Genomic DNA, 17,341 nt, shown 5'->3' with positions numbered 1-17,341 from the left:
ACCGCCGACTGCGAAACTAAGCCGAACTACCCCCCACCCGCTGGAATGTTTCTGGGCAACGAAACTGGCATTCGATGGCTGATAAAACTTTTTCTCGCTCCGAGTTTTGCCCTTACGATCTTCCAAAAACTATCGTGCATTGGAGATGCTCTCATTTTAGTTTTTCGAGGGGGGGGGGAATATCTCGTCCTTTTTTGGTTTTGATGGATAGGTGGGGATATTTACGATTCGAAAAGAGGCTGACGACCTCTGTGAGACAAACGGTTGGGGAGATATAGGGGAATCGGGGGCAAAAAGATGAATTTGAAATTATCTAGAAGATGAGGGGAGGTAACGGGTCCTGAAGTGGAGATTCATCAGAGTTTTTGATGGGATATAGGAAAATTTGGAAGTTCATGTTAAGATAGAATTAGGTACATGAAATTATAGCATCTGAAGTTGAGATGAAATCTCAAAACTATCTTGACACAATTTTTGTTTCAAATTTGAAATTTGTCTACCTCTCTGTTGAGATATTGAAAAAAAAAATTATTCCATGTTGAGATAATATTACAGATAATTTTGAAACGTCATCTTTTACTGAGATAATTTATATTGAAATAATTAGAAGCTTCTCAATGAAGACTTCCACATTCACTGCGAATAAAGCCAATTTTCTTAGATTCAATTATCTACATTTATTGAGATGCTATCATCTCGAATCAAGATACATTTGTCTCAAAACCATCTTTTCGTGAGAAGACCCGGTAAACCGCGATTCTAACCTCGCTTCGCTCGGTTTGATCGCGGTTTACGGGCCTTCTGACGAAAAATTGCATTCATCACACGGTCCAAAAGTATTTTCTTACGAATGTGGCTTTGTAGACCGAGCCGAAGGCGAGGCCTATAATCACATTCGTCAGAAAATACTTTGTGGACCTTGTGATGAAAATAACTATTAGATGAAATTCTTTTTAGAATCTGAAATTTTACGATTTTTTCATGAGATATGAAAAAACCAGGATTGAGTCATGAAATTTGAGATGATTCAGTAGAGTTTTATATAATTTTATCTAGACAACATTTGATGTTGTTTTAGAGGACAGGGGGATAAGCCATTGCATGAGGGGAAGATGGAATCGGTAATTTCCCTGACTTTCTGATAGAATTTGAGAATTTTCGCGAACGGCAAGGGTTTTCCAGATAATTGAGGTTCCGGGATTGTCATGGTTTTAAGAGGCTTACCAAGGTAGTAGGGATCTGCGTACAGCGCTGCTGCCTTTGGAGATGTGTACCTAGGAGAGTCCTGACCAAATTCGTCTGATCCATACTGAAACATTAATTAAAGAGAAGAATTAGTTAATTGTCTATATTTCACTCACTTATCAATCAATTTTTGAAATAAATTTCCTCCAATTTAAGTACCATTTTATAATTTCCATAGTCAATAGGGCTGACGAACATTCTGAACCCTCCGAAAATTCATAAATAATTTACACTACGAGAATTTAATTCAATCCCAAATTTTCGAAGAACAAAAATTGATTTTTTCCTTCACTTTCTTTCAAATTTGTGTTAAATTATTCTACGGCCCCTCCTCGTTTCGTATTCCTTTCGCAAAGTTTTCCGGTTGTTTTCGCCCCTCAAACTCTCTCCAGAGTTACCTCCAGATTCTCAAGACTTTTGGGTCCTCAGATTGGCGTTTTGAAGAGCTGGAGAGAATGGCACTCCTGAAGGGGATGGGGTAGCGTGGGAAGGAGGTACCTAACGTGAAGACGATGACAGTAGGAATTTAACGGCTTCTCGAGAGGGCCATGAAACAATCGTCCAAACTTCACTTTTACGTGGAAAACTTCAGATTTGATCAGACGAAATTTCAAGTGACATCAACACTTTTTTAAATTATCTTTATTCTAAAATTCCAAAATGGTAAAAAAAATTAATTGCCCGAGAAAAATATTGAAAATCTCAAAAAATTCATAAACATCACTAATGAAAAATGTCAAAAATATCTCAACTCTTCCACGATTATGCTAATGGAATGAAAAAAAATTTGATCGATCGAAAGTTTTCGTTGATATTCACTAATGAATATTTCAAAAAGTTGAAAAAAATTTATTTGATAATCGTAAATTAACGTTGACACACTGGGAGACTGTACTGAACTGGCATTTCAATTTCTCGACACACACCACTAGCCCCCCAGAAGCCCAACAAGCGGGTGGGGGACGTTGGGGATTCGACCAATGGAGTGACCCACCTCGATACTTGAGATTCAGAACGATGCGATAAAACAAAGAGGGGAAAAATGAAGAGAGTTTAGAATTTATCATATAAATATAAATTTTTCAAACGTTTTAGATAACGCTCTTCTGAGGTGGATAGATGCGATAAATGCGTTCCACGGGAATTGCTGAAAATATGATTAAACAATGTAATTAAAAAATAATGAAAACCTTGGATGCAATGAGATGCAACAAATGGTGACGATTGATGGAAAAAATCAATTTTTTTTCTTCTCGTAAATTTCGAGAATTTTGAAAAAGAAAAATTTGAATTTGACCTTGATCCATTGTCGACATTCTGGTATGTTCAGTCGATGAATAAGTATCGCCGAAGTGTGTTATCAGTATCAAGAACAAAGGACTGAAAGTGTCTCTCAACGTTCAATTTTCATCATTACTCGTCTCTTTGAGACACGTACGTTGAATTTATACGTATATTTTTGGCATCGAGTGTCGCAGCGTGAGCGATATTTCACCTTTTTCTTCCCTTCGGAGAGGGAGAGAGAGAGAGAGAAAGAGAGGAGGATGAGAGAATAATATAAATGTACAGCGGTTGGATCAGAAATCTTAATATCGATGTCCAACGGCGTCAGCAATTTTTCTCCGTCCATATGAATGCCTCACATTGATTTACATTGTAAGGGGGAGTAGCCAACACTGTCTCCGTTATTTTTCTGGTCAGAATGTCTCCATATGATAGAAAACGCGAAAAAAGAAGACGTTTTTTACGATGAAGATGATTTTAGCTGCTAAAGATGTTATTCATATAAATTTAAATCGAGTCAAGATTATTTTTATTGTGTCAACATGCTGAAGTAAATATCTTGTCGAGTCAAACTCAAGGTATTTTCGAGTTATCTCAACTCGAGATAACTTTGTATGAAAAGAATTTTACCTGGAAAATTATCTGATTTGATTTTTTATTTAATCAATTGGATATGGATTGGTTTGACAAGTAAGGAAGCATATGGGAAGAGTAAAAATAATCCATCAGTAGATAATGGATTATCTCGACATTATCTCAAACATCACGGGAATGCAGATAATTTTTTGAATAGGAAATTAATCTCTCTTGAATTATTTCACGACTTGATAATTATCATTGATGATGTTAAGATAATTTGTAATTCATCTAGATAATCTAGATATAACCAGTTTAAATGACGAAATGAGATACTATATTGTAGATATAGATTTCATCAAAATTTTCATCGTTTTTTTTTTATCCCACCGTAGTAATCATCTTGAGATGAAATTTAAGATGAAGAAAATCATCTCGAATCATTTTTTGTATTTCTGAAGGAATACCTGAACTTGAGAATTAGTCACACGTGTGCGGAAATGTCATCGTAGGACCCAAGATCCAGCAAACCCATTAATTACAATAAATAAGCTACTATCCAGGTGTAACCACTCCGACAAATTTTAATTCCAATTTCACTCCCGTGGGAAAAAATTGTCAGGTCAATATTTCTCGATCTTCCGGCTTCGTCTAGGACATTATTGAGAATATAAAAGTTCCTGGGCAGGTGTTGAAACCATGCGGGTACTACCAAGACGTCACTCCGGGTGGATAAAAAAAAAGTTATTACAATTATTTTAGAAATTGCACAGGGGTATGTGCGCATGAGAAACAAAACCTTTGTCCCTTAGATACAGAGAGCTAGAAACATCGTCTATATTTAGATCACTACGTCATCACCCCTCCACCGATATGATGCGTCGCATCATGCCTCAAAGATACTTCACTCTTTGTCGATGCGAGAATTCATTTTTGATGGAATAAATTTTTTCAATTTTTAGGAGTAAAAAAAAAAGAGAATATCTGGAATTTCAAAATTAAAAAAAGAAAAAATTGAAAAATTTTTAGAATTCAAGATTGAAATGATTCAAATTGAATAATTTTTCCATTTTTCAAAATTAGAAGTTAGAATTTGTTGAATTGAAAAAAAAATTATTTATGCAATAAAAACTCCTTACGATCATGACTTCGCCTACTAGTTCCTGATGGAATTATGTGGGATAGTTATTGCGAAATTATTCGAAACGTTTTTTCCCTTTATTTTAGAATTTTTTAAAGCAGAGGAAATGGAAGATGCGTGTTTAGGGTTTGAAGGCACTTCCGGCTCGTTTTTTAGAGTCTGTGGGAAGCAATTTAATGGTTCTCAGGGGTTGACAGTAATTACTGGTCACCTGGACTATAAAACAATTATTCAAAAAATTATTTTACAACGAATTTTATTTTAAATAATGAACGTAAAAATCTTTGTTTTTGTTACAATGCGTTCATCTCAGTAACGAGTGCTTTTACGAGAAAAGTCTACTAGACCTTTTTTATAGAGGCTTGAGTTTGAAAGAAAAAAGTCTTTAACACATTTCGTCCTGAACCCACTCATTAACGAGATAATTCGCCTGAAGAAGACTGAAAAAAATTATTCTATTACGTTCTATACTTCACTATTCAATTCCACAATATTTTGAGTCTCATATAGGTGTCATTCAATATGTCACCGGATCCCCAGTTATTGCTGACAATTTGCTCATCTATCCACCGTCGCATATCGAATGCAAAAGCGAAATAAATCCAAGCAAAAAAATTCAAAACAGCAGAAAAAATGGGGGAAAAAAACGAATGAAGCGCGAAAAAATAATTTGAAAAACGATGAAACTCTGGGTCAGTGGCATCGGAAGGAAACCGGAAGTTACGGATGCGAGGTGGGGTAGAGGATAGAGGATAGGGTTGAAGAATAATTCTGCTGGTGCATCGAGAATGCACCCAGGTGTTCATATGAAATTCTGCGTGTGTGGTTTTGTCACTGTCCTCCTCTCTCCTCATAAAAGTCGTCGCCTACATTATTTATCAGATCGTTTCGTTCAGATACGTTCTCCACCTTCCAACGTCGAGTATTCATGATGCCAATGTAACCGACAATTAGCGTTCGATAATGTACGTGATCGTTGTGAGCGATGAGATGAATTTTTCGTTTTATATTCATAGCGAGTTTTCAAAACAAATTAAGTGGAGTTAATTGAATAGTTTTTTTGTCGTTTTTTTTGTTGAATGGGTGCGGTAATTTGCGAGCCAAAAAGAGGCTGACGATGTCTGTTGATGAATTAGTTCTGGAGAAATGCGAAGTAATGAAATCTGGGTTCATTTTTCATGAGAAAAATGAAAAATCGAAGTTTGGTGTTGAGATAAAACTTTAGATTATTTTAGTGTTTTTAGCTTATTTTGAGATAATATATTGGACTATCTCGAAAAATAGTCGGGGAATATCATGGAAAAATGGAGCATTCTCGGAGAAGGAATCTCCATTTTTCCCATTAAATTATCAAAGTCAATCAATGGGAATTATCTTCGATGAAGATGTTATCTCAGTATTATCTCAACATCAAGTTTTGTTTTGAATTAAAAATTTTTGTAATTTTTTTTTTTAAATTCGCAAAACATTGCCAAAGCCTCAGGAATTCTCCACCATTTTTTTACCCTTCAATTCCTTCCTTCAACGCACGATTTACTCTGGCTCGACGGTTGTTATATTAATTGGCCCGCAAGATCGTTAACACAGCTCTCGCTCCACATTTCTCGAATCTCAGCAGAGAGACCCAACGAAAATAAATAAATCATTCAGAAAAAAAAAGAAAATGAAGATAAAAAGCATCTCTCACTCGAACAAAATCCGACCATTTCATTCCGAATTGCGAAGAATCTTCACAATGTTATTCCCCGTAATTACATTTTTTTTTCTCAATAATAAATTGTTGCTGAATTTCGTAAGGGCAGTTGCCACGAGTGAGTGAAAAAGTTGCCGCGAATGGGAACAAAAAGATAAAAAAAAGAAATAAAAATAAGATAAAAATCCGATAAAATTGTAAAAATGTGAGAGTCGTGGCGAGAGTCCTTCGGTCGTATAATCGCGCCAATTAGGTCGGTAGTAATTAGGAAAATAAGATACAAATACCAGAGAAGTCACCCAACCCCTCTAGATGATGAAAAAATATCCAGATTCTATTTAATCTAGATTTTTGTCATTTTCATCTTTTTTCATCGGGATTAATTTGTCCATTCAATCGATTCTGAATCTATCAGATCAATTTATCCCGCCATCTGGATGATTCTATCATTTTTGAGACAAAAGATAATTTTTAAAAAAATTATCTCGACCACGAAAAATTATTTTCGAGCAAAAGTTCACCATCAGATAAATGAATTTTGATTTTTCGACACTTCCGATAGCCCTCGGAAGTGGAGATAATTTTTAAAAAATTATCTCGACGGAAAGAAATCATTTCGAAGCAAAAATTTCAGATGATGAGTTTAATTTCCAGCCTCACGCAATGTTCTACTGTTTATAAACATCAGCAGGCTCATTACAAGAGCGTGCAATTGTAATTATGAAATAGTATTCTCGGAAGCAGTGAGGAAATGTCAAGTTAGAAATGAGATAAAATGGAGAATAAGCGACAAAATTCTCGGGATTTTTTCGATGAATAAAAATTTTTTGGAGGTAAAATAATGAATTTACCCCACTCTCCTGACCATTACTGCATTGCTTCCAGGGACTGGGGCTACTCCGTTGTACAAAATCACCAGAATTCACTCGAGAATTTCTCCGCACGTTTTCAAAATCACAAAACACCAGGTTATTTCCCCTCACGTTAAAGTTTTTAAACTCGTCGTTGAGATTATTCTCAAATTCACAGGGGTTGAATGTTCGCTGTGACATTTCCGAGTCAGGGGTGTATCTAAACCTCTTCATGACACTTGAAGAAAAATTTTGTTATCGAAAAAAATTGAAAAATTCACTGACGAAAAAATCCGTCGAAATTGTTTCTTGAATATCTCGAAAACTATTGGATTCGGAGAAAAATGTCAGAAGACATTTTTTGTAAAGAATTAAATTTCCCAGGGAAAATATCTTCTGATAATTTCTTCTAAACCCAGACAATTCAAACACTTTTTCGAATCAATCGACCACTCATCGCGATCATCACAATTACCATTCAGGAATCAATAGCAATAGGACTTCTGCCTTGACACAAATCTTGAAAACCCGTTTTGACGATCTTTCCAACACAGCAACAACAAAATTATCAAGCCATACCGAATTCACCCCTCAAAAAAACGAAAAAAAATAAGATAATTCATAAAAACGAAAAATCAAAATCAAATTTAAATCGTCGAATGAAATTGTTTCGTTGGTTTTGATGACCCATCAACGTGACATTTGATGGACGAATAAATCAATGAACGGGGAAATTAATAAAATTGAGAGATAAAGTGGACGGCCAGCTGGTACGCCGGTAGAGAGACGACTGGTTTTGTTACTTGGCTAGTCGCGTACACATACTCAGAAAATCAGAAAAGACGTAGTCCGGTATTTTCTATCCCCACCATCTACTGTTCCTCGGGTTTATAAATGTCTCGAGATTTACGGAGAAATGAAACAAAGACATTTCACTATTTAAACCCTATTTTCTTGGGAATTTCAGTATTTTTTCTAAATTCATGACCAATAAATTTATGACAAAATTTTTCTCAACTCTGATTGTTGACCCTTACGAGGGTTTGACCCTTCTGATAACTCAACCCGTCTCTCTCGTTCGGCCCTTGAGAGCGCTTGACCCCTTAACGTAACCTAAACTTAACCTAGAGAAAGTAGTAAATTGTGTATCGAGCGCGGAAAATTATGTTTTTCCCGTCTGAGGTGCGCATGCTATTTTTTGTGATACCTGCCTCAAAAATGCAGTTTTCGCAACGGTTTAGTGTGCGTCAAATGGTTGTTTTACGCACTAAAAAAGGTGCAGGTGCTACAAAAAATAGGATGTGTTACATGTGCGTGTGAAAAAGTGGAACTTTACGCAGTAGCAACACAATAAGCTATTTTATCACTCTTGCGTAAAGTGAAGTTTTACGCACGCTCCCCACATTGTAATGAACAATAGGGTTCGACGCTCGTGAGAAAAGTGTTTTTTGACTCTTGGGAGGATAGCACTCGCCTTCGGCCAGCCCTAAAAACCTCCCATGGGTAAAAAAACACTTTTACGGACTCGTGTTAAAATAGTACATTTCGATACTAAGCCGTGAGGAACTTTTCTGGCGAATATGAGGTTATAGAGCAAGCCGAAGGCGAGTTTTGTAATCATATGAGGTAGAAAAAGTTCCCACGGCCGTGGGTTGAACAATATTTTTTGTCATTAGGCCCGAAAACCCCGATTTAACCGAGCGAAGCGAGTTTGCCAGGCCTAGTGACGAAAATATACTATTTTAAGTTTGTATTTTGCTTTCTGATGAGCAGGACGAAAGTGAATACTTTCCCCGAGTTGTTTTCGAGTAACGTACGCGCTGACTTTTCGTCCTTAGATGGAAAGTAATTACTTTTCTCCCGCTCATCAGGGAGTAAAATACGAACTTTCCGTGCAAGTGTATGAAAAAAAAATGCTGACCTAAAATCGATTCACAACCAAATAGGAATTATTTCTGCCTGATTTTTTTTCTCTCTCTCTCCTGAAGTCGGCAATTATCAAAGACCCGCAAAAAGCCTCTCCGCTTCCGTTTCTTTAATCCTCCCTCGAGTTTCTAGAGTTTACTTTTCGATCCAACCGGTAGTTCAAACATACAACAGAATCCGAGGGGGATTTTAAAGGCGCCCCAACTCGGTATGCAGTGCAAACACACATAATCCACTGTTTTCCGGTTATCGCCACTGTTTCCAGAATATATATTTTTCCATTTGTATCCCAATTTTTCACAGAAATAAAAAACAAGTGACACTTATATAGTTTTGAAAAATTGCAGGGCAAACTGGGTCACCAATTTGTCAAAATAATTTCGAATAAATTGCGCATTATTCTATCGCGTGATTGGAAAAAAAAATTGATACTCAATATCTCCATAAATCGATGAATCCACTGTGTCCCTAAAACAATCATCAAAGGAAGTACAGCTGATATACAATCCCAAAGGGTCTCTCGTGAGTGAACGTTAACCAGTCTTTAGGTATTAAACCAGTAGAACTGGCTTGTACATGACCTACGTGTATTTGTGTTTCAGTTGTTGCCCCCTCGGCCAACCGACTAACGCCCACTGGATATATAAACCCACAATGCAAGAGCAACCTCGAGGCTCTAGTGAAGGTGTATGAAGCGAGAGAAGGTGAGAGAGATGGCGGGAATGAGACATAGAGAGAGTTAGATTGTTAGAATGTTCATGGGAGGGAGTGGGATAGCCACCCGAGGAAACTGGCCAGACTGCCTGTCGCCGTTGACGTAACCCTGCACTCTCGATGCGATATGCATAAGCGAAAGATGATACGGTTTTTAGTTTTCATTTTTCTTGCGTTGTTTGCATTTTTTTGGTCGGGGGAGTTTCTCGGAGGTTTGGGTGGATAGAGCAGGAAATTTCAGCTGAAAAAGTCAGTATGACGAAGTTTTTTTGAGAATTCGCTGAAGTTTGGGCGAAATTTGATTTTGGGAGGAATTCCGGTTATGGGAAAAAATTCGGGAAAAGGGTGGAGAAAAAAAGAGTCGGTTATATCCGGTTGAGACATGTCTGAAGTGGAGATATTCGGGAATTTTTGGTGATTTTCTGGGTCAGGGATTTTCAGTTTTTGGGCGAAAAGGGTTTTGTAAAGAATTCCATTGGTTTATTTTAATGGTTAAAGATGTTGGGGGAGAGAACAGGAAATTTCAGCTGAAAGTCAGTATGACGAAGTTTTTTGAGAATTTGCTGAAGTTTGGGCGAAATTGGATTTTGGGAGGAATTCCGTATTTGGGTAAATTGTGCAGAAAAAGGAGTCGTTTATATCCGGTTGAGGCATGTCTGAAATGGAGATGTTTGATAATTTTCTGCGATTTTCTGGGTCAATGATTTCCACCTTTTGGGCGAAAAGGGTTTTGTGAAGAATTCAATTGATTTATTTTAATGGTTAAAGATTTTGGTGGATAGAGCAGGAAATTTCAGCTGAAAAGTCAGTATTAAAAAGTCAGTATGTAAGTTTTTTGAGAACTTGCTGAAGTTTGGTCAAAATCGGTTGTTGGAATTTCATTTTTGGGGAAAAAATGGGGAAATAGCGGCGAAAAAGGAGTTGTTTTGGAAGAATTCTGTTTTTGGAAGAAATCCGGGAAATAATAGGGTAAAAGGAATTGCTAGCAGTTCGTTGAGACATGCCTGACATTGCAATGCTCATAAATTTTTTGGCTAATAATTTCGCATTTTTGAGCAAAAATTCTTTTGTGAAGAATTTCATTGATTTTTTTCTGTTGAAGATTTTGGCGGGTTTTGTTGAATAGAACGGGAAATTTTCATCTAAAAAAGTCAATACGACGGATTTTTTAGACAATTTTCCGAAATTTGGGCAAAATTGTTTCTTGGAAGGAAATGAGTTTTCGTTGATATCTCAATGAATAATGGTGCAAAAAAGATCGTTAGCCTTTTTTCGGTTAAGAAGTAACTAAAGTTACTGTTCCACAATTTTTGGATAAATAATGCATTGAGAGAAGTTTGCGAAATTTAGTTTTACCCGAGACTAGTTTCGCGAGGGTTGGAATGCGTATGCAGGAGTGATAAATCTATTCCCATCAATTTGAGGGATTTAAACAATTTTATTACGTACAAGTTGTGGGCGAAGTGCACTGATACTTCTTAACGTTAGAAAGTTGAATGAATTAAACGTCCTAGACTTTATTATTAGTCACTGCCCACGCGGGACCCCATTTAGCTAAGTGCCAGGCAGGAAAATCACGGAAATCACCGGTCGTTGCATCAATTGCCTCAACTTTTGTGGTTAACCCCCCTCAATTTACTTGAAATTGTCAAATTAAATTGAAACGCAATTTTTTTTCTATGAAAAATTCGCTAATTTTCCCTCTCGCATTTATGAATATGAGATCATTGGATTCAAAAATTATCTGAGTTGATAGCCAAGTAAATTTCCATTTCCAAGCGCTGGTTATGAACCCATTTTGCCCCATTAATTCTAAAATAATGGCAAAATCAAAATTTCGACTGCAAAACGACGTTCTCCATATCTTCAGACCTAATGAAGTAAAATGGGTTCAAGACCAGGGTTTGGGAACGGCAATTTTCCAGGCTAGTCAAGGGAAAGGAGGAAAATTATATTTTTCAACAATTGTTTTTTTGAAAAAAATTGTTTGAAATCGTTCGACTTTGTTACCGGTGGATACCCTTGTTTGTTGATCCTAGGCACCCCCTTTGTGTTTCTGTAAAATGTGAGGAGAGAGAATGTGAAAATAAAAAATTGAGAGAAAACAGTTGGGTGGCATAGATGTGCGTAATCTCGTAGCAACAGTGTCACTGGCCATTGTACGAACCCGGTAGTTTGTCCACGAGTACAATTCGTACACTTTTATCAAGCCAGGATTTGTGTACAACAATGGGTACGTATGTTTGACATTTAAACTTTTCAATGTTTTACGGGATTTTCCATCGAGTGAAATGACAACTTGTCAACACATTTAAAAAGAGACATGGCAAAAATTGAATGTTTTTTTTTTCGATTCCGTTCTACTTTTTTTTTGTAATTGTAGCCGAAAAAATAGGAAACATTGGCCAATTTAGCCCATCATTGGCCGAGTCACCATGAAATTGAAGGAATAATTCCCGCAGATTAGAAGATTGTAACTGCTTTTGCAGAAGGAAACATACAATTTCAGCTGATGAATAAAAATCGATCACGTCAGCCCAAAATTAGCCGAAACTCGGTAACCCCTTTCAAAATCTGAGAAACAAAATCTTCCAGAGTTTGATGAAAGGAACAATTTTTTTCAATTATATTTCCATTTTTATCCGATAATTTCAACAAAGCGCGTATTTAGCCCAAAATTCGCCGAACTTTCGAAGTTCTCCATCAAAATTAGCAGATCCACATACCTCAATCATGAAACTCAACTCTGATTTTGTCCGGAGAGCGGAAGATTTTAGCTGAAAATTTCTTAATTTAGTTCACAATTAGCCGAAATACAATAAAAAATATTTCGGCTGAACATTTGTTTTGCTCATATCTCGAGAACTAGTAAACCGAAAGGAACAATCACCGTCTTTTTGGAAATGTCACAACGCTCGCAAAAACATAATAAACCAAAAACGAATTTTTTCCCCAAGATTTTTTTAATATCAAAATGAAGGTCATCTTAACTTCAGCTGAACTGGAAAATTCAATGTCAGACGATAAGAATCAAGTGCTTAGCGAGAATGCAGACTCATCACGACTGGAATTGCCTCCATATCTCTCCCCCCCCCCCTCACGATGATGTCATTGGAGTGTCAGATACTCGCCATCAACAATTCGTCCCTCACTCCCCAAAATGGTGACCAGAATTTCCGTGAGAAATAGATAAATAAAGAAATATCTTTTATCCTGAGGTTAACTGCATTCTGTAAACCTTTATTTTTATTCTATCTGTTTTTACAATGTCAATTCTAACTATGGGATTTACGATGACATTCTTCCCGGTCTGAGTTACCAGGATAAATTTTGTATCGTGATGATGAAAAATTCATCGGCCTGAACCAAAATGGCGAGTTCTTTCTCTGCCAAGTTTGGGTAGCACAAGTTGTTTATAAAAGCCGGCTGGACGAGTCTTCAATAGGTTTTCTGTATGATATTATACGAGTCGAGGTTTGTCCTTGGTAAGGCAGTCTGTGGAAAGGGCAACCAGCATGGGAATCACTGGCTAGTGTAATTACTGCGGTTTTTAGTATTTTTTTTCTTTATGCTACAGATGATTTATGACTCAAGGTCGAATAGCAAAAAAAATCATCTGACAGATGGAGGATTTTTACCGATGACATTTGATAGCCAGGGAAATTTTAGTTGAAAAGTACCGTACGACAACGTGTTTCGCTCCATTATTTCCCGAGGTATTGGAGAAATTAAATTTAACCGAAGATGCAAAAATGTCAGCTAAATTTTGGTGAAAATCTATTGCGTGATCATCAGACTGTTTTTGGATCGGAAATTTCCTCACCTAGTCGACTCCCGATTGTGGCCCATTATTTTCCAAAAAACTTCAGCTACAAATTTTCGGCTAAAGTCATTTTTCCTCGATATCTCGAGAAATAATCGAGTGGTCGCCAGCCACTTTTTGGATCGGGAGTTTAGATGTCTATTCAACTAAACGACTAATTTCACCTATTAATTGCCTGAAATGTTGAACGAATTTTCGGCTAAAATAATTTTTCCCCGATATCTCAAGAAATAATCGAGTGCGGGAGGTCCCCAGCCTCTTTTTGGATCGCAAATATCTCCACCTAGCCGACTCTCAATTTTGTCCCATTATATTCCAAAATACTTCATCTACAGATTTTCGGCTAAAATTAATTTTCATCGATATCTCGAGAAGTAGTCGACTGCGAGTGGTCGTCGGCCCCTTTCCGAATCGGAAATTCACTCATCTACTCAACCCACAAATGAATGCAGAAAAAAAAATCATCAATGGTCATTACCCCGACAAAAAAAACATCATTTTTCAATATTACCAACGTCCTAACGTACCCAAACCGTTACCGTGAAACGCATTTTCATCGTGAGTTTATGTGCGGCACGATGAATAGGGGTAACACCATGAGGGGTAGAAAGTTGAAGGCATTATAACACAACTACAAATCATAGAGTGGCCCCCTTCGTTCGTGCAAAAGGGTCTCGGGCTTTGACACTGGAACGTTACAATACTGGATATTCCTCTTTCAGGGGGGAAGGGGATTACCCACCCCCGATGTCCACACCCTCGTTATTTACCTCCCTTTGTCGTTTTTGTTACGATTATTGCTATTTTAGACTATTAAATAATCCCACCATATTAAATTTCCACCATGTTTTCACCATGACAACCAATTCTGCCCTCATTATTATTATTATTATTATTTTGCCTCTTAAAAGAAGTAAAAAAAAAAATTTTGTTCAACACTTGTTTTTGCCTATACCTCGGTAATTAATGGGCTAAAAAAGGCCGTCAGCCTTTTTTCGAATCGGAAATTTTCCTGTCAGCTGATGTCCATATTTTCCCGCTAAAATTCAAACTTTCAATTTCGCGAAAATGCGTCAGTTTCTCTAAGTATGAAGAAAAAAAAATAAACTTTAACGATCCGGGAATGACTTTGACGTTTGTATTCGGTATACACGATTGACCAATGCCAACGTAGGACGACGTTTATTGGTGCGTGGAGCATTGGGAAGCCGTAAAACTGTGAAGATCAACAAGGAGACGAATTTATGGGAATTTTGCTGCCGGATACGAGTGAACGCGTTCGTCAGAGAGTTAAGAGAACATGAGAGGACGATGTGGGGTGGGAGGAGTGAGTAGAAACGCCGACGTTTGAGTGTAAGCAGAGAGCAGAGGGCTGAGATCCAACGGGTGTTCAAAATCAAATTCAACGGTTGATAAAAGATAGAGGATAAAAAAAAATTATCTGCGATAATTATTTGTATTTATATTGGATAGAGCGAAAAATGTCAGCTGAAAATGTCATCTTGACGGCCTATTTTGCTCTATTATTGGGGATAATCGAGGCAACAATGTTTTTTAGCCGAAAATTCATTAATCGTGGGAACTACTTGGGCGACACGAAGCACCTGCTTTTTTTATTTATCGGATGAATCGAACAAATTCAACTGAAACGCCACGATAAAAACTGATTTTGTCCTGTTATTTTGTAAGTTATGCGCGAAAATCTTTTTTAGCCGAAAAATTGTCCATTTCTGGCAGTAATGAGGCTAAAGGGGTCCTCAGTCTCTTTTTGCTATCCGAAAGGTCCGAAAATTTCGGAAAAAGTCATTCATTCCGTCCCATTATGCCGGAAAATATGGCCGAAAATATTTTGCAGCCGAAAAATCGAATATCTCGGAAAATAATGGGACAAAAGGGATCGCCAGCCTCTTTTCGGATTGAAAATTATCCCCGGGATTGTGGTGACACCTGTTTTACGTCCACAATCGGATTTTTGGAATCATCGAATTTATTGACGGATCAATACAGATTTGTAGCAGAAAATACGGGGGAAATTGTTTTGTCGGGATGTTGGGGGAGGCCCTTGAGTGTGTAATGACGAACCGATCGAATTTGTCGAGTAAGAATGGCAACATCCCCTCTGTAATCTTCCCCATAGGGTCATTGTATTCTCCCCCCCAGATTTTTTTTTACCACCGATGGAGGAAGCGAGAGGAAAAGGAGAGCATTTTCTGACGCGTATAATTCCCATCCAAAGGCGATCAAATAATTGAAATGGGTGATGCGTAGGTGACGCGGGGACAGCCCTCGTTTATCCGGAAGGGATAAGTACAGGGGAAAAAATGAACAAAGGGAATTTTTATGGGTGTGATTTTTCTTTTTTTCTCGATAATTGATGATGATTGATAATTCGTCATTGGGGGTGATAACTTTTTTTTGGAAAATGAATTTTTATTTAGACCATTGGATAGCCGGAAAAATTAGGGTGATAAAAAAACAAAATGGCGGATGTGGTTTAATAGAAATGGTACCTTTCCGAACCAAAAAGAGGCTGACGGCCTCTTTTGCTCCATTATTTAACGAGATATGCCGAAAAAATGTTTTCGGCTAATTTTTTTTTTGAAAATATCTTGAGAAATTGTGGGACGAAATGAATGGTATAGAGTTTTTCAGCGCCAATTTTTTCCTGGCTTTCGAATGGGAAGAGGACAATTTTCCAATGATTGGCGAAAAAAAACGGCTTCGACGATATATGGAGGAAAATTCAAGGGCTGTATTCATTGATGGTCATATCGTGTGATCGTTGTGACTTGCCGTCTCTCGGCGATTAACCGCACGACTCCCCCAAGAGCAACAAATCCCACCCCATAGCCTATAGTCACCCTCTCAGCCCCACAGTTATAACTGAACTCTTGCGTTGTGTATGGGTGTATTTATTTATGAAGAGTAAGCAAGACTCGCGTGAATTGTATAGAGACACTAGTCATGCAATCTATTGCATTTCTGGGAGAGATACGGTTTGATGGAATATCTGAAAATGTCAGGGAGGATAGGAGTCACCAGGTCATGCTTGTCTTCATTTTTTCAAAATCAAATTTAGATTCTCCCGATTTTTTCCATTTTCGACTGAAGAATCAAAGTCATGGGAAATGAAAGTGACGATGTGAGTTGAAGTGACTTGATACCTTTCCGATCCAAAAAGGGGCCGATGACCTCTTTTGTCTCATTATTTTTTGAGATTTTCCGGAAAAAGGTTTTTAGCCGAAAATTTAGGCTGGAAAAATCGGAGGGGAGATGGGTCCTCATGATGAGTTTTTCAGCGACAATTTCCTTGGCTTTTCAATTACATTAAAAAAATTCTGGTAGGTGAATTTTTTGATTGTCAGGAAAATTAATAAAATTGTTGATATTTTCGGCTGAAAATCACGGTCACGGAAAATGAAAATGGCGGTGTGAGTGGAATAACTTGATACCTTTCCGACCCAAAAAGAGGCCGATGACCTCTTTTGCCCCATTATTTTTCGAGAATTCCCGGAAAAACATTTTTAGCCGAAAATTTATTCTGGAAAAATCGCAGGGGAAATGGATCGTCAAGGTGAGTTTTTCAGCGGAAATTTTCCTGGCTTTTTAACCACACCAATAAAAATTGAGATAGATAAATTTTTCGTGTTAGCTAATTAATTGCACCGCCAGGAAAATAAATAAAATTGTTGAAAAAATCATTTATAACAGCGAAAAAATGTGGAAAAACCACAGGGCAATGTGTGGGGGCATAAAGTGTAGTATGTTCTGAACACATGAAGCATAAAAATTCAGTGGTGCACGAATTTACGGGGACAGAAAAATATACTGGTGTGCGTTGTGTATGTGTGTTGTGTGCAGCGTGCGAAAGCGAGATAAATATCTTACGGCTCGCTACACGTCACCCATTACAGGAGAGTACAAAAAAAGAATGATGAAGAGTGAATGTATCAACAGGGAATCATCAAATGTGGAAAATCAAAATTATATAGAATTTTCCTGACGATTTTCTCAATCTCTCTCGTCGGAGAAACATCAAGGTTGTGGAAATGGAAAATGGGTGGGTGAATTGGACGTAAGTGATACCT

At 37.4% G+C, this 17,341-nt stretch overlaps 1 protein-coding gene across 8 annotated transcripts in view; it reads right to left on the bottom strand.

Annotated features, from left to right (window-relative positions):
- Positions 1-17,341, bottom strand: part of LOC107037107 (transcription factor 12) — a 50,654-nt gene that overhangs the window by 17,783 nt on the left and 15,530 nt on the right. For all 8 annotated transcript variants that reach the window (XM_015255470.1, XM_015255471.1, XM_015255472.1 and 5 more), the window contains exon 2: positions 1,225-1,309. In XM_015255470.1, coding sequence (XP_015110956.1) covers positions 1,225-1,309 — 85 coding nt within the window. The remainder of the gene's footprint in view (positions 1-1,224; positions 1,310-17,341) is intronic.

Source organism: Diachasma alloeum, unplaced genomic scaffold, assembly GCF_001412515.2.
Source record: "Diachasma alloeum isolate Michigan unplaced genomic scaffold, Dall2.0 Dall_scaffold_00213, whole genome shotgun sequence".
NCBI classification, from domain to species: Eukaryota; Metazoa; Arthropoda; class Insecta; order Hymenoptera; family Braconidae; genus Diachasma; species Diachasma alloeum.
This window is presented reverse-complemented; position numbering and strand designations above follow the sequence as displayed.